This window comes from Oryctolagus cuniculus, chromosome 3 (genome assembly GCF_964237555.1).
Source record: "Oryctolagus cuniculus chromosome 3, mOryCun1.1, whole genome shotgun sequence".
Classification (NCBI taxonomy): Eukaryota; Metazoa; Chordata; class Mammalia; order Lagomorpha; family Leporidae; genus Oryctolagus; species Oryctolagus cuniculus.
Window position 1 is genome coordinate 165164637 of NC_091434.1, and position 24855 is coordinate 165189491.

General features: G+C 41.0%; 1 protein-coding gene across 3 annotated transcripts in view; it reads right to left on the reverse strand.

Moving 5' to 3' along the window:
* The window catches only part of TNPO3 (transportin 3), a 107170-nt gene that overhangs the window by 40258 nt on the left and 42057 nt on the right, over nucleotides 1-24855 (reverse strand). For all 3 annotated transcript variants that reach the window (XM_008258220.4, XM_051848948.2, XM_070071302.1), the window contains 7 exons: nucleotides 13271-13414; nucleotides 11005-11180; nucleotides 10104-10242; nucleotides 8100-8246; nucleotides 4692-4799; nucleotides 2905-2996; nucleotides 494-633 (listed from right to left, as the gene is read on the reverse strand). In XM_008258220.4, the coding sequence (XP_008256442.2) occupies nucleotides 494-633; nucleotides 2905-2996; nucleotides 4692-4799; nucleotides 8100-8246; nucleotides 10104-10242; nucleotides 11005-11180; nucleotides 13271-13414 (946 nt within the window). The remainder of the gene's footprint in view (nucleotides 1-493; nucleotides 634-2904; nucleotides 2997-4691; nucleotides 4800-8099; nucleotides 8247-10103; nucleotides 10243-11004; nucleotides 11181-13270; nucleotides 13415-24855) is intronic.

Consider the following 24855-nt stretch of genomic DNA (forward strand, 5'->3'; position numbering starts at 1 on the left):
GGCCGCAATGGCCAGGCTAAAGCCAAGAGCCAGGAGCTTCATCCAGCTCTCCCACATGGGTGCAGTGACCCCAGGATTTGGGCCATTTTCTGCTGCTTTCCCAGGTGCACTAGCAAGGAGCTGGACTGGAAACAGAGCAACCAGGACTTGAACCAGCACCCATATAGGATGCTGGCATCACAGGTGGCAGTTTAACCCGTCACACCACAATGCGGGCCCCAGAAATGTTCATGTTTAAGCAGAATAACAGAAGCAAATTTTTCCAGTATCTGGAGATCTAATCTTTCAAAGGTCCTTCTCCCAGACCAGATTATAAATCTTCTATCAACTAAGCAACATACAATATAATATTTCCTATCAGTGTCTACATTCTACCTATCAAAAAAAAAAAAAAAAAAAAAAAAGAGAGAAAATAGAGAAATAAGAGCAAAAATAAGAGAGGGAGAAAAATCAGGTAGCAGCAGCAGCAGCAGAGACAAGAGTTAACACATACCAAGGAACTGAGGGTTTCGGTCAACTACTTCACTCATCTCTCCAACCAACTCAATGCTGGTGTATCGCACAGCTGTATGGACAGTCTCCGGCAGGCGGACGACTCCTTCCAGGACCTCCACGAGGGTTGGGTTATTCTCCCTGAATACAGAAGGAAGTACTCACAGTTACTGATTGTAAAGGTTGTGTCCTGGCTGTATAACAGGCTGCAGCAACACATAGCATTGCTAATGGCTTCTTTCTAAATAAATAACCACTAGACACAAGCACTTAACATCAGATGTGAAAGTTTTCCAAATTCTCATAAAAGGGGGAAAAGGCAGAAATGAAAAATATCATTGTTTCAGGAGAAGCATGCTGCTCTTTAGTCTTATGAATGCCAGCAAAGTGTCCAAAGACACACAAGATATCAAATACAGCTTCCTCAAATTGGAGAGGCAGACATTTATTATGGATGAAACATCTTCTTTTAAGGAATCTTTTTAACTTATTCTTCTATCTGCAGCACCTAGAACAGTGCCTGGCACATAATGGGCACTCAATAAATATTGCAGAATGGCTAAATGACGAATGAATAACTCTCACTGATCACTTTCTATTAGTTGCTATTCTCCAAAGGACATCATATAGCCAGACATTGAAAACCTTAAGAACAGGAGAAAGCATGGGTGGGTCAGCTTCTTAACTGAAAGAATAAGAAAACAAGCTGCAGGACAGATTAAGGTCCCTGATCCGGAACATAAGGGGAAACTAAAGTTAATCAAAACCTTTCCACAGTTCCGTGAATTCATTTTTTCCCCTTTACTTTCTCTTAATCCCCAAATACATTGGCTGAAGATCTTTTGAGCAGAGTGGAGGATCCCTCCAAAGTGACAGAACTTAATCCAGAGATGAAAGATGATTAAAATGTAACTAATACCCTGAGCTAGACAAGAGCAGCCCCTACGGATACACCAGGTCTACTAAGTCCTTTATACGCACTAAAAATTGTAATCACACAGTTGGCTTGAAATGCAGATAAAGAAATATATAAAATCTCCTTTCATTTATGCCTGTTTCTCAGGGACACTAAGTCAGTCACTGAAGACAATCTACCCTCATTTTTTCAAACCAATATATGGCAGAATACTAATGATTTTAATAATCTTCAAACTGTCATGTCAGGTTCCAAAAGACACCAAAATGGGTTTAATATCAAACAGCATGACATATAATTAAGATCTTCTTAACAAAGAAAAATAAACCTACTCTATCTCCTTGAATATTTATTGGATTAGAGACAATATAAGGTTTCGTTGATTAGGCCCTAAAAAGCAGCTAAAAAGGACGCACTGTGCTTTTTATAATTCTCTGCCCTAACCATCTCTCCAATCAAGGCCCTAAATAGAGAGCTCAATTGCAGGTATCTGATCACAAAACAAGGTAACTTGACACCAATGTATGAACTCATGGTACAAAGTAAATTCTGTCGTTAGGGATTCATATCATTAACACAAGCCCTTTTAAAATATTAATTTATTTATTTGATCGAGTCACAGAAAGGGGAAGACAGAGAGGGAGAGAGAGATCGATCTTCCATCCTCTGGTTCACTCCCTAGATGGCCACAATGGCCAGGCTGAAGCCAGGAACCAGGACCTTCATCCAGGTATCCCATGTAGGTGTCAGAAGCCCAAACACTTGGGCCATCTTCTGCTGCTTTTCCCAGTCCATTAGCAGAGAGCTGGATCAGAAGTGGAGCAGCCAGGACACAAATTGGAGCCCATATGGAATGCCCGCATCACAGGCGGCAACTTTACCTGCTATGCCACAACACTGCCCCCAAATTTCTATGCTAAGCAATTAGAAATCAAATTTCAATCATTAAAATTTTTTCAATAGCAATAATAAAAATAATTCTTTCATATTTTGCTACTATTTTAAGCAAAATGGTGTCTATGCCTTGCATCTCTGAAGCAAACATATGATTTTCTGAGACAGAGAAAAAAGAACAACCTAAATATATATATATATATCCATATATATATATATCCATATATATATATATGGATAACTTACCCAAGGCCACAAAAGCAGGAGACCCAAATTAATGTCTACCAGCAAGTACCAACAATTTATCAGTCTACCAAATTTTTGACCACAACTTTCACAGGGAGCTTCAGTTGGAAAAATAAATCAGCAGCTATTACTAGCATCAAAAGTAAAGTAATTTAACTCTAGGAAATGTGATTAAAACATGGTATCAACAATAAAGGCTACCCTAATTAGACTCTACTAGTCACAAGACTAGACAGCACCACAGACATAAGAAGTTCTAAGAGTTTCCAAGCATATACCATATCAGAGAAAAATGGTGTAATTCTCTTTTCTCTTGATATTTAGAGTTCCCAGCAAAAGACTTATTAGACACTCACGGATCAACACTCTTTGCTATAGCAGCCATGATAAAGAGAACCGCTTCTGTCACCTCCCAGGGTGGGTTGCCTTCTTTCAGAGTAGAATATAACTAGAGAAGAAGAGGTGGGTTATGGATCCATTAAAAGGAAAACAATTCCAAAACAAATGAAACAAAAAAAATCCTGTCAGTTATAACAAACCTGACTCCTTGTTTCTAAATCAAATTGCTTCTCAGAGCCAGGAAAAAACAATAATTTTCTACTCCTCCCTAACTAGAAGTAACTACTGTTGTAATATCTAAAATCCATTTAGATCTCAAAGACTTTATCAAGGTGATCATCTGCCTCCAGAAAATGAGCATTATGGGGAAAACAAAACATGTTACACAAGTGTCTCTGGTCTAGATAATAACTGATAAATAGACGTAAAGTGGAGATACAATGTAAGTCTATATGTGCTGGCTTTACATTTCTACCGTTTTTAAGCACTTGTCTGTATAAACATGGGCAGCACAGATTAAATTGGTAACAAGCAGCTGCTTAGCAGCACCTATCACAATAATATATCCAAGTAGAATTTTTTAAAAGGTAGACCTAGCAGATTACTCAGCGATGTTCTAGTAAAGAATTTCCCAGATTACATCCTTCTGTGAAGTATGATCAGGTGTTAGAGTAAATAAGAATTTTATAGTCAGATAACAAAGACTGCCAGAGGAAGACAAAATTAAGCAATTTTCTTATTGTATAGCTTTTCTGAATCTTTAATATACTATTTGAACCATTTCCTAATTTTAATTGATTACATCTATGCAGTTTAAAAATTTTTTATTTATTATTTTGCTGAAGAACATCTCATGAAGCTAATACTCTACAGAACACATTGTGAACAATGTTGATAATTTATAAATTTGAAATTAGGAGATTAATGGACTTGCTTAAAGCCACAGAGCCTGTCAGAAGAGTTGAAATCTGAGTACTGAATAGTTGCCTATGGGCTAATATCTCACTGGATATGTTTTCTAAGAACTCCCAAATTTTCATACGTGAACGAATAATCATGCTCTGCTTAACACACTGGAAAAAAATGTTAAATCTTGATTAACACTTCCTGGATCATATTATGCACAAATATATGCAAAATGGTCGAGTTTAAAAACAAACAAAAAAAGCAAAATTAGTTTAGTCTAGTACTGCCATGACGAAGCATCTAAACTAGTATTTCAGAACTTATTAGAGAATGATCCAGCATATGAAGATCTCCTGAAGTTATTCTAATGTCAGCTGATGTGAAATGGCGATGACTGCGACCTCATGATGTAAAATGTTACTGATTATCGCAAAAACCACAGTACTGTGAATCTTCTTCTCTACCATGGTAACCCTGGGATGAAAGCGCACAGGATTCTAACCCTAAGCATGGACAAAGTAAATATCAGATAACTAAAAGAGTTGCTAGGAGTTGATACATAATTAGTAAAGCAAGAAAGTGTTCCTATTTTGCCTGCTTAGGTCCAAATTCCTTAGAAGTTTCCTTGAGGCTTTAATCTTATCTATGATCCTTCACTCTAGCTGCAGAAGTGGCACAGCACTTATAGTTCTTTATAGCATAAACCATAACTGAACCATAGACTGCGATTGGCTTGTGAGATGATAAATAAACACAGCTACTATATGCCAGGCAGTGTGCTAGGCACCTGCATATCTCTTATTCCATTTAGCCAAAGACTTTGAAGAAGACAGAACAGAAGACACAGGAGTGAACACAGGTGATCAAGAAACTACTAAGAATTTCCAAATGGGCTTACCTGAGCAAAACACTCCATAGACCCAATCAAAAAAATCAAGTCCTTCACCAGGTCTGACACCCGCATCCGAAACTCCCCAAAGTCATCAGTCTCCTCAGGAACTCCCTCCTGAAATCAGATAACATTTGTTTTAAAACAATGGAGGCTTTCATTGTCTTCCATAAAATAAAGAGTAAAGAATAAAGCTAAGTCCCAAAAATTTCCCAAAAAAGTCACAAGGTAGTTGTAGATATAGGGTCTCCCAAACTGTTACATATGTCAAGTCTATACAACCTATCTTCTATCTGTATGATGAGAAACTTTAGGACTATGTGTGCGTTTTGTAATTCCAAGCTACACCTTGTTTTAACAAAATGTAGTAGTCGCAGGGAGAAGGAAGTGACCTGGAAAACGTAGCTATGGGTCTCTGATACCGAACAAGTCTCTGAAGCTAAAGTTCAAGAACTTCCATGATCAACCATCACGATAACTTCATATAAAAAACAACTTATGAGGCCAGCGCTGTGGCACAGTAGGTTAGGCATCGGCCTGTGGGCGCTGGTTCAAGTTCTGGCTGCTCCTCATCCAATCCAGCTCTCTGCTATGGCCCAAGTGCTTGGGCCCCTGCATCCACATGGGAGATCCAGAAGAAGCCCTGGTTCCCAGCTTTGGATCGGCCCAGCTCCAGCTGTTGCAGCCATCTGGGGAGTGAACCAGAGGATAGAAGACCTCTCTGTCTCTCCCTCTCTCTGTAACTCTACCACTCAAATAAATAATAAATTAAAAAAAAATTTTTTTTAGACTTTAAAAAGCATTTCATATTGGTAGACAGATACATAATAAAACAAGTATATAAAAATATGAATGTTAGAATTTAGGTGGTAGATATATAGATACTCATTATAAGACTACTTCATTTGTCATGCATGTATCATATTTTCTTCATTAAACAATTGAGATAATTTATATTTCACACTTCTTAAATCAATCCTATTTCAATACTTACTTCTGTAAGTCAGCTTCTGTTTGCAGCATGTATAAGAATCTTAGGCCATGAATACTAGGAAAAGGGTGACTTTTCCCCCCCAAACTAGCACAGCTTTACTGGCTCAGAGACTGGACACTCTCCTTGCCCAGCCTGCCCCATACATCTCGCCAAAATGCCCCAGTATGCATATCTATTCCCTCTAGGAAAAAGGTTTTAGTACTACTGATCTAGTCCAAGATCCTTGCTTCACACTAACAAAATAAGGGTCAACAAATAAGGTGGAAATGATAGCTATCACACGAAACAACAGATTACAATTAGGAAACACTACAGAAATTACAAGCACTGTAGACTTTTAAGTGTAAGGAACAGCTGTAAGAAAAATGGTGCCACAGAGCTAGCAAACAGAAGAAGGCAATCTAGCAGGTAGGGACATTTATACCAAGGGGCCCTGCTTTGTTTTGTTTTGTAAAGCTGCTATCTACAGTGCTGGTGTGCCATATGGGTGCCAGTTCCAGTCTTGGCTGCTCCACTTCCCATCCAGCTCTCTGCTATGGCCTGGAAAAGCAGTAGAAGATGGCCTAAGTACTCGGGTCCCTGCACCTGCATGGGAGACCCAGAAGAAGCTGCTGGTTCTTGACTTTGGATCGGCCCAGCTCTGGCTGTTGCGGCCGTTTGGAGATTGAACCAGCAGATGGAAGATTTCTCTCTCTCTGTGCCTCTGCCTCTTTGTGACTATGCCTTTCAAATAAATAAATAAATCTGTAAAAAAAAATTAAGAGAATATTGTGTCTGATTTACTTGTATGCAAGTAAACCTACTATAGGTCCTACATAAAAGGACAGAGATTAAATAAACCAACCAAAAAGATGAAAAAGATGCAGAAATATTTGAAGAGACTAAGCAAAACATGGAGGTTGAGCATTTTCCAATGCTCATGTCATAACATTTCTAGTATGCTTTCTGATAAGCAAACAGATTATTCCTATATTTTCTTTAGAATTATAAAATCAGTATAAATAACAAAGAAAATTATGTATATAAGTTGGGGAAAATATGTGATTTCCAATATCCTCAAAACATCTTAGTCTTATACTAGTTGTAACCTAATCACATATTTTACACTATTAAAGTCAGAGAATAAAAATTTTTTAAAAAAGATTTATTTATTTATTTGAAAGTTGAGTTACAGAGAGGAGAGGCAGAGAAAGAGAGAGAGAAAGAGAGAGGGAGATCTGCCATCCACTGGTTCACTCCCCAACTGGCTGCATCGGCTGGAGCTGTGCCGATCTGAAGCCAGGAGCTTCTTCTGGGTCTCCCACCATGGGTGCAGGGGCCAAGGACTTGGACCATCTTCTACTGCTTTCTCAGGCCATAGCAGAGAGCTGGATCGGAAGTGGAGCAGCCGGGACTAGAACTGGCACCCATATGGCACGCCTGCTCCACCACTGTGCCAGCCCCAGAGTATAAAATTTACATTCTGATTTTTTCACTTAGCCTACTATTGTTACTTCAATGGTTACTCAATTGCTGCATGATGATCCATCAAGTTGCTATATAATTTATATTAACTCTTCTTATACTGCTGTACACAAGTTTATCATATTATACTTTTATAGACCATGTTTTCTCCATAAAAATAGCTGTTTTCCTTCAGCAGAATTACTTAAGATAAATTCCCAGAAGAATAATTGCTGACTCAGGAGTGATTTTTTTTTTTTCCTAAAGATTTCTTTATTGGGGCTGGTATTGTGGTGTAGTGCATCAAGGCGCTGCCTGCAAGGCAGGCAACCCCTGTGGGCATAGGTTCTTGTCCTGGCTGCTCCACTTGGGATCCAGATCCCTGCTAATGGCCTGGGAAAAGCAGTGGAAGATGGCCCCAAGTGTTTGGGTTCCTGCTACCCATGTGAGAGACTCAGATGAGGCTCTTGGCTCTTGGCTTCAGCCTGTCCCAGAGCTGACCATTATGGCCATCTGGGGAGTGAACCATCTCTCCCTCTTTCCTTCAAAATCTTTATTTGAAAGGAAGAGTGACAGAGAGGAGAAGACATTGATATCTTCCATCTGCTGGTTCACTCCCCAAATGCCTGGTACAGCTGGCAGAAGCCAGAGGCTGGGAATTCCATCTGGCTCTCTCATGTGGGTGGCAGGAACCCAAGTACTTGGACCATCATCCACTGCCTCCCAATTCATTAGCTGGAAGCTGAAGCTGAAGTGCAGAATAGCTGGGAATTGAACCAGACAAGCTAACACACAGGCCTACTGCTTTTCATTACACCGGTACTGACTTCTTCACTGGAGGCTGAAGAGTGACAAAATGCATACATTCCATTAGTTTTATTCTCTAGCTTTTCTGTCTTGAAAAGAGGAAATTAAGGTTTGAAAAAATAAACTTACCAAAAACAAGAACAACAACAACAACAAAAACCCAAAAAACTTACATGGTCTGGTTCCAACTGGCAGTGTCGAGCCAAGGCATGAAGCAGTCTCTGAATGTAAGCTTTGAAGATGCCGTGAATGACCTCATCATTAGTTTTGTACAAATGTTCCCCTAGTCTGTACCAGAAGTTAAAAGAAATTTCTACTACCTGTTAGATACAAAGACAAAAGATTATTTATTTTAATGGAAAATGAACAGAACAAAAATCTTATAGTTACTAGGGCATGCAAGAAGAAAGATAATACTTTCAAATAGCATAAGTAGAACCAGTTAAGAAGCCACCTTTCCTTACTATTATCCACCCAAGTATCTTTCTATGTGAGGTGCCGAACTCCAGTTAGAGAGACTGGCTTCCCTGTTCAGCTCTAAGAACTTCTACAAAAGTATACTGGATTCTGAATTTAGAGAAATACACAGAAATGGAAGTTTCTTTTTAAGAATCCCCCCCCCCCCAATCTGGAAATAATTTCATCATATGTTTGATATTAGAACATTTCTTACCAGGCAAGCCATCCATAATTCTCTGAACATAACTGAACCAGGCTCATGCCATTTTTTATTTGTTTGCCTTATTTTTTTTTCAAAAATTTACTTATTTATTTGAAAGGCAGAGTTAGAGAGAGAGAAAGAGATATCTTCCATCCGCTGGTTCACGTCCCAAATGGCTATAACAGCCAGAGCTAAGCCAGGTCGAAGCTAGGAGCCAGGAGCTGCATCCCGGTCTCCCATGTGGGTGCAGGGGCCCAAGCACTTGGGTCATCCTCTGCTGCTTTACCAGGTGCATTAGCAGTGAGCTGGATGGGAAGTGGAGCAGCCAGGACTCAAAGTAGTGCCCATATGGGATGCCAGCACTGCAGGTGAAGGCTTAACCCACTGCACCACAGTGCCAGCCTCTTGCTTGCTTTCTTGAGTGGGAGAGAGAGGTAGAAGCAGCCTGAGATTTTACTCACAGCCTGTCTTCCATATGGCATTGTTTATAGAGGGATATTATTGTACAATGCTACACTTCTCCCAAAAATGTTTTGCGTTTCATCTGAATTTAGATATTCTCATAAGATTATGTATAACAAATGTTATTTTTAAGTAGTAATGAAAAAGTAAAAGGGGCTCTACCATGCCTTTCCCATCAAAGATCCAAAATAGTTGTACAGCTATTTGTTAAAAATTGTTCAGTTGGAGAGGACTTCTTTCTCACTTCTTGATATTACAAGTAAGAGGTAAAACTTCTCAGATAAGATAATCTCTAAATATTGAACAATCTTAGGATGTCTTAAAGACTTTTAAATAAAGGCGACTCAAATCCTTTCAGTGTCTTTCTCAGTTTTTTCTCATATTTGGAGAAAACCTGGGGGTGTTAAGAGACTTGTGGAGTACAGTTAGGATGTGGTATGATTTAGCTGTAAAGCTCTACAAAGTACTTGGCACTAGAAAGGGGCTCAGAGTAAAGGTAACAGGCTTTCTTTCTAAAGGGTTCCTTGAGATACTTGTCAATCAGCCTACCTCACTGGGTGAAAAACAGCAACAAAAGAAAAGGATTCAAAAAGAAAAAAACAAAAACAAACAAACAAACAGGATTCAAAGCAGAAACTTGAGCACAACTTTTTAAAAATTCCAACACAGGCAGCAGGCATTCAGCTGAATGGTTGACTCCCACAAAGGAGTGAACGGGTTTGATGCCCCTGTCAAGTTCCTGACTCCAGCTTCCTGCTAATGCAGACCCTGGGAGGCAGCAGTGGGGGCCTCAGTAATCAGGTTCTTGCTATCACGTGGGACACCTGCTTTGAGTTGCCAGCTTTAGCTTGGTTCCAGGCATGTGAGGACTGAACCAGTGGGTGGGAGCTCTCTGTCCAGAGACCTCTTTCTCTCTGCCTCTCAAATGCATCAATTTTTTAAAAACCCAGACTACAGCTTCTCAAGTCAAAGGTGGGGCATGAGGCACTGGAATACAGACAGTACACAATATACCGCTTGGAGCACAATGACCTTAGTACAGTACAGACACTACCTCATACTGAGGATGCCCTGCACAGATAAGAAGCAGCTCCAGAGTTCGTAGGTCCCCAAGACCCTGGCCTGGAGTACAAACAATTTTTTCAAGAAAAGTTTCACACAGTTCAGTGAAAATACGGCAGTAATTCAGAACTCTGTAGAAGAAAGAGGAATGAGAACATCAAGTCAGAAATCTAGATATTATATGTACACACTAACAGACACAGTTAATCAAATAAAAGGTTCCTCAGTCTAAGGGACATCTAGTGATTACTTCCTGTGTTGTATTACAATGTCCATGACAAACACCTTTACTTAGATGGCACATTCTCCAATACTAAAACATTTGAAAAAAAAAAAAAATGCTTATCAAATTACTCTTGATATTTTAAAGTTTATTCCTGATTATAATAGCAAAAAAATCACTACTTTGCATGACTGGCAATTCTACAGCCTCTCCTTCGGCATCCAATTTGCCCCTCTAGGTTCAGATAATACAGTATCTTAAGAATGCACTGCTTTTATACTTACACTGAATCACTAAGAATCATAAATGATAGATGAATTAATAAAAAGTGAACTGGGGGTACCAGTGTTATGGTGAATTGGGTTGTCCCAGCTACTCCACTTCTGATCCAGCTTCTTGTTACTGTGCCTGGAAGGCAGTGGAAGATGGCCTAAGTACTTGGGTCCCTAACACCCATGTGGCACACCATGATGGAGCTTAAGCCTGGTCCAGCCCTGGTTATTGAGGCCATCTGGGGTGTGAACCAGTGGATAGAAGATCTCTTTCTGACTCACTCTCTTTCTGTCATTCTGCATTTCAAATAAACGAACAAACCATTCAAAGTAAATAGTTAAAAAGAATACCCAGTCTGTAGGAAAACCCAGGGCTCTTCCCTTAAATAATTACTCACTTATCTAAGTCTTCTCGAGCTACAGCCATATGATAGGCAGTCTCCAATGTCAGGACTCCCTGAAAAAGTTGCATGGCTAATGGCAAATTAGTCTCCACATTTTCAATGGCATAGAGAGCTGAGCACACACAGTCTGAAGCAGCTTCATGGAGGTTGGACGAGGTTTTATCCTGTTGCTAGGAGATAGGAGGAAAAGGTAAACAAATAGGATCATTCCAAGTGATAGGAAAACAATTAAAACCTTTCTGAATGTGCACTTTATATAACAGCCTCATAGCCATGGCCTTCCATAAGACAAATATCCATCAATCGTCCCAATTCTCTTTCTCCATATGCCAAGCAAATCAACCTTTGTGTACCTCAACCACAGTAGTATGGTTTCTAACCTCCATGTTTTTGTTTATACTAGCCCTTTTAAATGGAATGCCATGGGGCTGGCATTGTGGCACACTGGGTAAAGTTGCAACCTGCAATGCCGGCATTCCATACAGGCACCAGTTCATGTCCCAGCTGTTCTACTTCTGATCCAGATCTCTGCTACTGGTCTGAGAAAAGCAGTGATGACAGCTGAGGAGTAATCTAAAGAAGAACTGATACAAGTTAGAACAAACCAGGAAGTTCAAGAATCAGAGAGGGTTTCTAAAGAATACAGATGAGAAGGTGGATAAATTTAGTGAAAACATATTCATCTTAAGAAAAAACTACGACATTTAGAATTTGTGGGGGGTACTTTAAAACAGAGCACACTATTCATTGAGTTATTCTTAACATTTGATTGGTGGGCCCAAAAATACTCATTATATTATCATGGGAGACTGGGAGGTAGTGCCTGCCTCCTGGCTTCAGATCAGCGCAGCTCCGGCAGTGACAGCCATTTGGGGAGTGAACCAACGGAAGGAAGACCTTTCTCTCTCTCTCTGTCTGTAACTCTACCTGTCTAATAAATTAAAAAAAATTTTTTTAAATTCCTTCCATTCTGTATTTTCTAAATTGTTATTACACCAATAATTATGTCAGGGTAATGTCAAAGAGCCAATGACCATCATTAAGAATACAATTTTATCACATGTTTATAGCAATTCAATTCGTAATAGTTAAGATGTGGAATCAACCCAGACATCCATCAACTGATCACTGGATAAAGAAAATGTATATACCTACTATGGAACACTACTCAGACATTAAAAAAACACTAAATTCTATTTTTTGCAACAAAATTGATGCAATGGGAGATCATTATGCTTAGTGAAATAAGCCAGACCCCAAGAGACAAATGTTTTCTCTGATTGTGGCAGTTAATATATAGAGCACACACACAAAAAAACCCTTAATATGAGTCAAACTGACATCTTGTGATTTGAATATTATTTACAGCCCTTTGTCTATATTCTTGTGAAAAAAATGGTCTAATTTATATTTGTTGAACTCTTTATTTAGTAGAGGATTAAGCCTGTGATTGTGAAGTAAATTAAAAATATGTCATTACAAAAATTCAAAGAAAAAGGAAGGGAGAAGAGAGAGAAGCCTCATTACATTCTTAGAATTGAAGCTATAAAATACATGAAATTTGTTTTATTTATATTAATAAAAATTTTTAAAACAAATTAAAAAAAAAAGTTGAAGCAAAAAAAATACAGTTTTCTATTTTTAAAATAAGGACTGGGGCTGGTGCTGTGGTGTAGTCGCTTAAGCCTCCAACTGCAGTGCCAGCATCCTATATGGGCAACAGTTAGTACCCTGGTTGCTCCTCTTCCAATCCAGCTCTCTACTTATGACCTGGGAGGGCAGTAGAAGATGCCCCAAGTCCTTTGGCCCCTGCACCTGCGTGGGAGACCTAGAAGAAGCGCCAGTCTCCTGGCTTTGGATCGGCCCAGTTCCAGCCATTGCAGTCATCTGAGTAGTGAACCAGCAGATGGAAGACATCTCTCTCTGTCTCTCCCTCTGTCTGTAAATCTACTTCTCAAATAATCTTTTTAAAAAAAATAAGTGTTAAAAAAGAAAACAAGGACGAACAGACAAATGGTTTTTTGTTACTTGGTTTTTAACATGTACATCACTTACCTTATCATATGACTGCCTTCAACATGACTACACTACTCTGAGCATTAACACTGATCCTGTAACACCTGATTCTTGGCAGCAGAGAGGATGCTGCTGCTTTCTGACTATACACCTCCCAGTCCTTGTGCAGACATCTGAACACATTGTGGTCTTGAAGGTTAGTGACCAAGTGACTGTGGCAGGAATACTTAAAGTCATTACTTACCAAAACCTCAAAAAGGAGTGCTAGTAACTTATTGTTAGCCATGAAGTTACTGTCCAGAACTCCCAAGTTAAACCAACTTCCCAAACAACGAAAGACTTTCATGAGCATTTTCTCATCTGTTCCTGCTTTTTCTACACAGGTCATCTGAATAGAAGAAAAAAAAGTTAAAAAAAATTATGTCAATCTTTCTCTTTAAACCATTGTTACAAGTATGATAATGAGCAGGATGACAATAAGAACAGCTAACAGTTAAAAGTGCTTTGTGGGGGTGGGTGCAGGTAAAGCCGCCACTCAGGACACCTGCCTCCTATATCACAGTACCTGGGATGGAGTCCGGCCTCCACTTCCCATCCAACTTTCCACTAATGCACTTTGGAAGAAGCAGATGACGGCCCAAGTATGTGGTGGAATGAGAACACAAGTACTTGGGTTCCCACCACCCACAAGGGAGACCTAGACAGAGCTCCTGGCTCCTGGTTTCAGCCTGGTCCAGCCCCAGCATTGCAGGCATTTGGGGAGTGAGCCAGTGGATGGAAGATCTCTTGCTCTATCGTTGTTTTAAATAAATAAGTAAACAAACTTTTTTAAGAAAAGTATTCTGGGGGCCGGCGCTGTGGGTTAATGCCCTGGCCTGAAGCACCGGCATTCCATACGGGCGCCAGTTTGGGACCCAGCTGCTCCACTCCAGATCTAGCTCTCTGCTATGGCCTGGGATAGAAGCAGAAGATGGCCCAAGTGCTGAGCCCCTGCGCCCACGTCGGGGACCCAGAGGAAGCTCCTGGCTCGGATCGGCACAGCTCCGGCCGTTGCAGCCATCTGGGGAGTGAACCAACGGAAGGAAGACCTTTCTCTCTGTCTCTCCCTCTCACTGTCTGTAACTCTACCTCTCAAATAAATAAAATCTTAAAAAAAAAAAGGAAAAAAAAACCCACACAAGTATTTTGTAAGTGCCACTGTTCTAAACACTGTCAATCCATTTATCCCCCAATAAAACTCTTTTCTCAATGAGGAAACTGAGATATAGAGAGTTTATAGACCCTAGAATAGACACATTTCAGAAATAACTAGGTCTCTTAATTCCCACTGCTGCATTAATGTAGTCTTTATTTTTTAAGGAATAATAATTTCATAAGTACAACTATAGGAATATAGTTATTCTTCTCATCATACCCGCCAACCCACCCACACTTCCATCCCTCCTCCTTCTCCCCTTGCCAGTTCCATTCTTCATTAAGATTCACTTTCAATTAAATTTGTACACAGAAGACCAACTCTATACTAAGATTTCAATAATTTGCACACGTACACACACAAACTGAGAACTAGTTTTATAGTTAACTCTTGTAATACAACTTCTTAACTCCCTTCATGGGGAATTAGTGCACAGTGACTCCTGTTGTTAACTTAACAATTAACACTCTTATGTATGAGATCAGTGACCACCCGAGGCTCTTGACATGAGCTGCCAAGGCTATGGAAGCCTTTTCAGTCCATAAACTCTATCAGTATATGGACAAGGCCATAAGCAAAGTGGACGTTCTTTCTTCCCTTTAGAGAAAGTACATCCTCCTTTGATGGCCACTTCTTTCTGCTGGGGTCTCACTCACAGAGATCCTCCATGTAGAACATTTTTTGCCAGTGTCTTGGCTTTCCATGCCTGAAATGCCCTCATGGGCTTTTCAGCCAATTAATGTAGTCTTATCATATTTGTTTTTTTTTTTTTTTTAATTTTATTTTTTTTTTTTTTGACAGGCAGAGTGGACAGTGAGAGAGAGAGACAGAGAGAGAAAGGTCTTCCTTTGCCGCTGGTTCACCCTCCAATGGCCGCCGCTGCAGCCGGCGCACCGCGCTGATCCTGGCAGGAGCCAGGAGCCAGGTGCTTTTCCTGGTCTCCCATGGGGTGCAGGGCCCAAGCACCTGGGCCATCCTCCACTGCACTCCCTGGCCATAGCAGAGAGCTGGCCTGGAAGAGGGGCAACCGGGACAGAATCCGGCGCCCCAACCGGGACTAGAACCCGGTGTGCCGGCGCCGCAAGGTGGAGGATTAGCCTATTGAGCCACGGCGCCGGCTTCATATTTGTTTTAGAATAATATTTCCTCATCTATACACATGAAAGTCACAGAACAGAAACAAGCTAGGCCTAGTACTGTATATCCCCATATGAAATGCTGGGGTTTCAGTTCCAATACTTAAATACTCCAGTACATATATCATTCCACAGAAAGTGACACTTTTATAATATAAATGTTATTAAAGATAAAATAGAAGTCAGACTATAACCACTGTTTCTTTGTTGACTGCTTTTATGGTGTACTTTCTTCAAAGTAAAGTGCAACACAACCTTTTCTACATTAAAGAATGTTTTATGACAGCTTTTGCAGCAATGGGTTAAACACACTGGTGCTCAGGAGGCACAGGAGTGAAAGGTAGAATATTATAACGTACTGTAAACCCAGACAGAAAGGCTGACATTTGTAGGTGACTCTGCTCTCCTAGGTATGTAGCATCAGGCAGTAATGAATGCATGCTTATTAATTCCTTTGAACTGTACTGAATCAAACTAACATGAAGGAAGGAAGGAAAGAAAGAATTCAGGTAAGTTTAGGGCAGCCACAGTCTAAAGAATAAGATTCTGATATTCACAGTTACAATGGAAATATGAACTATATAAGAAAACTCTCTGGGGCCTTCAGCTTATAGCACCAGCATCCCAGTGGGCATTGGTTTGTATCCCAGCTGCTCCACTTCCGATCCAGCTCTCTGCTATGGTCTGGGAAAGCAGTAGAAGATGGCCCAAGTGCTTGGGCCCCTATTTCTGCATGGCAGACCAGAAGAAGTTCCTGTTCCTGGCTTTGGATAGCTCAGCTCTGGCTATTGTGGCTACTTGGGGAGTGAACCAGCAGATGGAAGACCTTTCTCTCTCTCTCCCGCTCTCTGTAACTCTACCTCTCAAATAAATAAATAAAAAAAATTTTTTTAAAGAAAATCCTCTGGATTCAAACCTTCACTCTATCACACAATCTAAATAGAAGATGATTGTTTGTACTGTTGTGCTGCAATTACTAGGGTGCTTGCAAAAATGAAGCAACGTGAGGGGTTACTATATGATTATATGTCACTTCATTCCCACCAGAACACTACTGAAGAAAGTGTAACAAAAAAAATTCTAACCATCCTTTCCTTCTAAGACAGAAAAGAAAAATAGAAATACATGAATTATGAATGTATTTAGCCCCTTCTCTGTCTTTGTTCCCTTCCTGAGCATGACATTTCAGAGAGTAAAAAATCGCATCTCACTAATAAATAAACTGGCCAGTCATCATGACTAACATTTACTGAGCCCTTACTATATGTTAGGCACTATTTTAAGACCTTTACATTTATTAACTCATTTAATGTCCACAAGATAAAGATATTATTCTCACTCTGCATACAAATGAATAAACTGAGGCAGATGGGATGAGTAACTTCCCTAATATAGCACAGCCAGGGGCTGGCGCTGTGGCGCATCAGGTTAAAGCCCTAGCCTGCATGCCGGCATCCCATGTGGGCGCTGGTTCAAGTCCCAGCTGCTCCTCTTCCAATCCAGATCTTTGCTATGGCCTGGGAAAGCAGCAAAAAATGGCCTAACTACTTGGCTCCTGGCTTTGGATCAGCTCAGCTCTGCCTGCTGTGAGTCATTTGGGGAGTGAACCAGCAGAATGCAGGACTTCTCTCTCTCTGGCTCTACCTCTCTCTTTCAAATAAATAATTCTTTAAAAAAAAAAAAGCATAGCTAGGACAGCATAACCAAAACTTAAACTTCAGACATGTGACTTTAAAGTCTAATTGTTTTAAAAAAGATTTCCTTATTTATTTGAGAGGCAGAGTTAGAGAGAGTGAAGGAGAGACAGAGAGAGAGATGGGACATCTGCTGATTCACTTGCCAAATGGAAATAACAGCTGAGGCTGGGTCAGACTAGAGCCAGGAGCCTGGAATTCCATCTGGGTCTCCCATGAAGGTACAGGGACCCAAGTACTTGGGCCATCTTTCACTGCTTTGCTAGGCACATTAGCAGGGAGCTGTATTGGAAGTGGAGCAGCTGGAACTTAAACCACTGCCTATATGGGATGCTGGCAACACAGGCAGAGGTTTAACCAGCTGCATCACAGCTTCTACCCCCACCAAAGTCTAGGATCTTAACCACCACTTCCCAAATTTCTCTACTTGCTTGTATATATAGAACAAGACTTCCCATAGTTTAAAATCCTCTAAAGCTAGGCAGACTACAGCAATCATCTTACATAGTTTTACTATATACTGAAACACAATGATAGTGATTAAGTATATTACTAAAGAGTGCCAGGAAATATAAGAAACAGATTTATCCATAATAAATTAGCCTATTATTTTACTAACTTTTAAGCATGTCAGTTTGAAGTATACTGCCATTTGTAACTAATTATATCATTACCTAATGGATTATGTTTAAAAACTAAACAAAGATTACAACTAATTTTCAGGGGAATAATCTATAACTGTGGGTATATCTACACATATATGTCTAGGATATGAATGGCTTCTGAAAAGTGTGTCTAAAACCACAACAGGTATATAATAAACATCCAGTTATATGGAAGGGAGGATGGTAGAAAAGAAGAAAAGAGTTAAGAATCCCTACTTTATTGGCCGGTGCTGGCGCAGGGTTAAGCCGCCATCTGCAGTGCCGGTATCCCATATGGGTGCCAGTTCGAGTCACAGATGCTCCATTTCCGATCCAGCTCCCTGGTATTGCGCCTGGGAAAGCAGCAGAGGATGGCCCAAGTGTTTGGGTCCCTGCACTCACGTGGGAGATTCAGATGAAGCTCCTGACTTCCAACTGGCCCAGCTCTGGCCACTGCAGCCAGGTGGGGAGTGAACCAGTGGATGGAACATCTCTGTCTCCTTCTCTCTCTCTGTGACTCTGCCTTTCAAATAAATAAATAAATCTTAAAAAAAAAAAAAAAAAAAAAAAAAAAAAAAAAGGAATCCCTGCTTTAGATAAAGTACCTGCAGAAAACACACTGAATGAGAAGAAAATGTCACAAATATGGTTCAAAGATATTAAATTCTATTCATTTTAAGTTCTTCCTTCAGATACCTGTTCTTTATCTTCAAAATTTCTGAGGACTTTTGTTCTTGATACTCAGTGACAAAACATTCAAAAATGTCAGCAGTTGTCCGGAATCACTAAAAAGTTCTTTGTTTTTGTTTTAGTTTTTTTCATTTTATTTAAGTTATACAAGTTTCATATATTTCACATATACAAATTTAGGAGTATAGTAACACTCTCCCCCCATTCTTCCTCCTTAAAATGTCAGTTTTTAGAAAGCGCAAACACTGAGGCCAGCGCTGTGGCACAGTGGGTTAATGCACTGAAGTGCCAGCATCCCATATGGGCGCAGGTTCGAGTCCCAGCTGTTCCACTTCCGATCCAGCTCTCTGCTATAGCCTGAGAAAGCAGTCTTTGGGCCCCTGCACCCACGTGGGAGACCCAGAAGAAGCTCCTGGCTTCGGATTGGCACAGCACTGGCCATTGTGGCCAACTGGGTAGTGAACCAGTGGATGTAAGACCTCTCTCTTGGTCTCTCTCTCTCTCTGTGTAACTCTGATTTTCAAATAAATGAATAAAAATTGTAAAAAAAAAAGAGGGGGCGGACACTAATATATTTCAGTAAACTAATGAATTCACGTGATAATTCCTGTAATAGGCAGTTCTTTTAACAAAGTTCATGGATGAAAATGGTAAACTGTATAAGTAACTAAGTTCCCTTGATATGAATTAAGAGCCACTAAGAGATTTCTCTCTACGTACTGATCCATACAGCTCCCCCATCCACTGCCACCCCTAGTCTTTGGAGCTCATGATGTAAACTCGTTGCACAATTGCTTGGCCTTTATGCTTCCTGACATTTCAGCTTTAGTATGACATGACGTAAAGACTTGCTTGTAAATTCTGACTACTGACTTAATTCTTCTAATTAAATCAAGCTCACATCTTAAAAGCTTCAGAACTAGGAGTTATCTACAGTTCCTCTTTTAGAACTAATTAATAAAAAATATCTCTCAAAGTCAGGTCTCAAAAGCTGCAAGATAAACATCACAAGGAGTCCATAAAAGCTCAGCCACCACAATACAGCAGGGGGTTGTAAGAATTGAGATCCTGGATTAACAAAATAGAAAATGTAAGAGGTCAGGCTCAGTCCAGTATGTTTACAAATGGGTTTATTCACGATAGAGCACAAAAACATATCACTAATAAGCAAGAGGAAGGAATGTAACCATTAACAGAGACAGTGAAAGAGACTAAATGACAAAGGTTTCAACAGGCCTTTAATACTTGGTATCATAGCCAAATATCACTATTTTCCTGTCACTTTTGGACCAATTTCATCCTCTGTGTTCTATAAAATGTTAATCTACATGACAGAATTTAAGACCTTATCAAGCATCAGAGGGAATAATTTTTCAGGCAGCATCACAATTAATCAAAGTATCACCTGCAGTTGATTGTGAAGAAGTGCCAAGTCAAGCCCACGTGGCTGCTGCAACTGACCACAGTGGCAGTAATCATGACACAAAGGACTGTGCTGTGAGCTGGACTCTTTTAGGTTCACTCGAATGCTTAAAAACAAAATAAAAAAACAAGCTCAAATCCATGAGCTCTCAGCTCAAGTCACAGTCTAAGAACCAGAGGGTTTCCATGACAGCTCTGAAAGGAGTTCTCCATTTTTTTCACATAGTTAGTGTTGATACCGCTGGAACTTACATATAAAGCTTAGCTGGGTGGTCTGCTGAATTAATAATAGTTGAATTCACAGCCTCACTAAATTCCTCATGTAAAAGTTAAGAAACTGGTATAAAATGGGATTCTCAAACTTGAAATGGAGACATCTGCTTGGACTCAAATGAAACCAATAATTCTAAATTCCTGTCACTCTAAATCTCCCCTCCAAATGGAAGTAGTCTGCCCCCATCAACTGAGAAGATGAGCCTTGTCTTCCTCAGCCTGAAAGCCCTCTGATGACCTCACAGGAGACAGTGCCTTCAAAGGCAATGCCCACCCTCTTCAAGCCCACCACAGACATTCCCTGTTGCCACCAGACCCAGAAATAGGGTTGGGGCAGGGGCAGAAGGAAAAAACTTCCAAAACAAGTTAACAGTAAAACTGTGCTAATATGTATCTGAAGAAAACTGGAGAACATGTCAGGCAGTGTATTCTGAGTTTGCCAGACCAAGGGAGACTGGAATATAGCACTAGATGGAGCCAAATTTGTCAATATAAGCATACTTCCCAAATATTCTGTATTTAACGTTTGGAGACTCTGGGAAGCACCAATGCAAAACCATGGTGAAATCTTTAGGATTCTGGAGCACATCTGTGCCCTCTTCTGCAGCTGATTATTCTTTCTGGGAGGCAGTTCCTGGGCCTTAAGTTTCTAACCATGAAGCATCAGGTGACCATGAGGCCTGAACTTCTCATCACAGACCAGGTGTTATCGGAACTACCTAGTCATAAAACTGAGGATGGGGAGCCGAAATATGCCTCAAATGGAAACGGTATGTAAGAGAATGAGGTCAGGAAGGTTTGGAACTAGAAGAAAAAAAACCTCAAGCCTGGTTAGCAGACAGATCTGCACAATCTGCTGATACCATCCGAAGGTGCATAGCCGAAGCACTACAGGTCCACTCAAGATCTAGTGAAAGGCAGTGATGAAGGGAAACGCTCCAGTGGGCAGAGCTTCAAGCAATGCATCTGGCTGTCTACATGTCTGGAATGAGAAATCGTTGGAAATACAAATCTATATTTCTTCATGGGCAATCAACAATGACTTAGCAAGATGGTCAGAGACTTGGAAGAAACAGGATTAGAAGTCTGGTGGGGGCCAGCGCTGTGGCACAGCGGGTAAAGCTGCCGCATGCAGTGCCGGCATCCCACATGGGCACCAGTTCGTGTCCTGGCTGCTCCACTTCCAATCCAGCTCTCTGCTATGGCCTGGGAAGGCAGAAGATGGCCCACGACTTTGGGCCCCTGCACCAGCGTGGGAGACCCAGAGGAAGCTCCTGGATCCTGGCTGTGCAGTTCCAGCTATTGCGGCCAATTGGAAAGTGAATCAGCGGATGAAAGACCTCTCTCTCTCGCCTTTTCTCTGTGTAACTCTGCCTTTCAAAATAAATAAATAAATCTTAAAAAAAAAAAAAAAGATTGGTGACAACTAAGTCTGAGGTACAGACCTCTCTGAATGGACACAGGTTGTGTCTTATGTGAGTAACGACCAAAGGGCATCCACTACAGGACTCTCGGTTATCAGGTGGACAAAATAACACACTCTGTAGATTTCCATTGCCATCCCCAGATATCCTATATTTGCTCATTGGGCTCATGCAAAAATTGGCAGAAATTGAAACTATACATGGGAACAATAGGACTTCTAATTACCAAGGCCACTACTGCTGAGTATCTAATATGCCCACAACAGAGACCAACAGAGAATCCTCGGGATGGCACCGTTCTCTGTGGACAGCAGGCTGATTACGCCAACTTGTATCAAGGAGGAAACACACGAGTCCTTACAGCAATAGACTTATATTCTGGATATAGATTTCCCATTCCTGCTTGTAATACTTCTGCCAGCACTTACAATCACAGACCCACAGGATGCCTCATCTATCGATCATAATATTTCTCATAGCACAGTATCTGATGGAAGAATTGATACTGGGGCTGGCATTATAGCACAGCAGGTAAACCTACAACTGGTGATGCCAGCATCCCATATGCATGCCAGTTCTTGTTCTGGCTTCTCCACTTCCAATCCAGCTCCCTACTAATGCACCGGGGAAGGCAGTAGATGGCCCAAGTGCTTGGGCCCCTGCCACCCATGTGAGGGACCTGCCTCAAGCTCCTGGCTTCAGCCTGGCTTTTCCCAGGCCATTGCAGTCACTTGGGGAGTGAATCAGCAGATAGAAGATTGTGTGTGTTTGTGTGTGTGTCCCCTTCTCTCTATATAACTCTTTCAAACAAATCTTTAAAAAAAAATTTTTTATTAGAGCAAAAGAAGTACAGTAATAGGCACCTTTAAACACCATTGGTTTGAGACCTTGAAACCAAAGAAAGGAATGCCTCCACCAGGAAACACAAAACAATTCCAGTGAACAGAAGATGAGACCACCGTTGGATAATATGGGCTACTTATGCCACTGAACCAACAGGGCAAAGAGGTTAATCTGTAGGCAGAAGTGACTGATACCAATTACCAAGAAGAAACTGGGTTGCTTCTAAACCACGGAAGCAAGGAGCACTCAGTCTGGAATGATGCCCAATAGTAAAGGTTAATGGAAAACTACAGAAACAGTAACAAAAGCAGCATGCCTGTAGGCTTAGAGTTTTTGGGAAAGATCTGGGTCACTTTACCACATAAAAAACCCCCAACAAGCTAAGCTTCTGGCCAAAGCATGGGAAAGATGCAATGAGCTATGAAAGAACAGTCATTGAGATCAATTAGTCTGTGACCCATAACACAGATGAAGTCTGTGGTAGCTCTGTGTATTTTCTAATTGCTTGTTACGTCACCCCTGCAGGAGTTTAAATGGCAGAAGACTGTGGCGGGTTACAGATTTATTGCCTCTCAACTATAAATTCACCCTATTAGACTGCTCTGTGAAAACAGATCTGGAGCCTGTAAACAGTTTTCCCGTGTCAGCTGGCACCGAAGGCTTGTCAGTAGGACACTGGCGGGACGCTGCTGCCTGTTTCCAATGAACCCGCTCAGCAGCCTCCTGCACCACGCGCAGCCTCTCCTGCACCGGCTTCCCGGTGCCCTCTGGGGCCCACTTCTTGCAGCTGCCTGCACCACGCCTCCACCTTCGCCAACAACTTTGGAGCAGAAGCGCCTCTAGCTCCTGAAGAATGACCAGCTTTTCCAGCACCAGATTCCTACTGCACACCTGGGTTTCTCGAGGGCCCTCGGTGTACCATGGCCAGCAGCATTCCCCATATTCCAACACCCAGGCAGTTTGTGGCCCAGGGCCTCTAGGGAGACAGACTTCTGATGTTGGGCTTTGTTGCACTTCCAGAGAAGCAGATTTCCAACAGCAGCAACACCAGTGATTCCGCTACCCACCAGCAAGCTGTGGCAATGTCTTCTCCAGCAAGGTCTGGACCTACGCCCTGGGAAGACGGACTTTTTCTTCACTGGATGCTCTCTCACAAACAGGGTTAAGACTAGTCCTTGTATCTATTTTATTTCCATATTTAGAGTTCTCTTTATTCCTTTCTAAATAATCCCTCATTATTGTAATCCTGTTATAGTTAATAATTTCTCACATTCAACAATGTGGTTTCTTTTCCTGACTGAGTCGAGACCAACAATAAAAGGAACAAAGGATTCCAGATCTGGAGTAAGGAAGAAATTAGATGAGCATTAGTCATTTTTTCAAGTTGGGAAGCAAAGAAGTGCTCTGGTAACCAAAGTTATGACATTTTGAGAATCAAAAGAATGATTTTAGTGGAAATTCAGAATCAACAAAAATCCATGAGCCCACAGTACTTCAAAAAAGAGATACCCAGAATAAAAAACAAAAAAACTGAGTGACACTTGAGACAGCTTTACAAAGAATCTACATTTGGGGGCTGGCATTGTGGTATAACTGGTTAAGACACCTGCAATGTTGGCATCCCATATGGGCACTGGCTCGAATCCTGGCCACTCCACTTCCAACCCATCTTCCTGTTAATGCACCTGGGAAAAGCAGTGGAAGATGGCCCAAGTCCCCAAGTCCTTGGGCCCCTGCACCAACGCGGGAGACCCAGAAGAAACTCCTGGCTCCTGGCTTAGCCTGGCCCAGCCCTGGCTGTGCAGCCATTTGGGGAGTGTACCAGTGGATGGAAGATCTCTCTCTCTCTCTCTCCCTCTCTTTCTCTGCTTTTCAAATAAACCAAATAAATCTTTTTTAAAAATCCATATTTTGAAAATGGGAAATAAAAAACTTTTAAAAAAAATTAAAGGGGCCAGCGCCATGGCGCAGTAGGTTAATCCTCCACCTGTGGCGCCAGCATCCCATATGAGCGCCAGTTCTAGTCCCAGCTGCTCCTCTTCCAGTCAGCTCTCTGCTGTGGCCTGGGAAAGCAGTGGAGCACGGCCCAAGTCCTTGGGACCCTGCACCTGCATGGGAGACCCAGAAGAAGCTCCTGGCTCCTGGCTTCAGATCGGCCCAGCTCCAGCCATTGAGGCCACTTGGGGAGTGAACCAATGGAAGGAAGACCTTTCTTTCTGTCTCTGCCTCTCACTGTCTGTAGCTCTACCTCTCAACTAAATGAATAAAATCTTTAAAATAATTAAAAATCAATTGATATGTATGTTCAAAGAATGACAGAAATAGAAAAACATCATTTTGTAAACTTTAATGGAATTAGTGATTAAGGTAATCATTAAGGTAATTAAAGATTATCAATTGGAATTTAAAACTAAAGGCTGATAAAAAATTGGACATTTGAAAAATAAAAAGCTACTATCACACAAATTATATTACAAAGAAGAAAAATTTTATAAATGGAGGGATCAA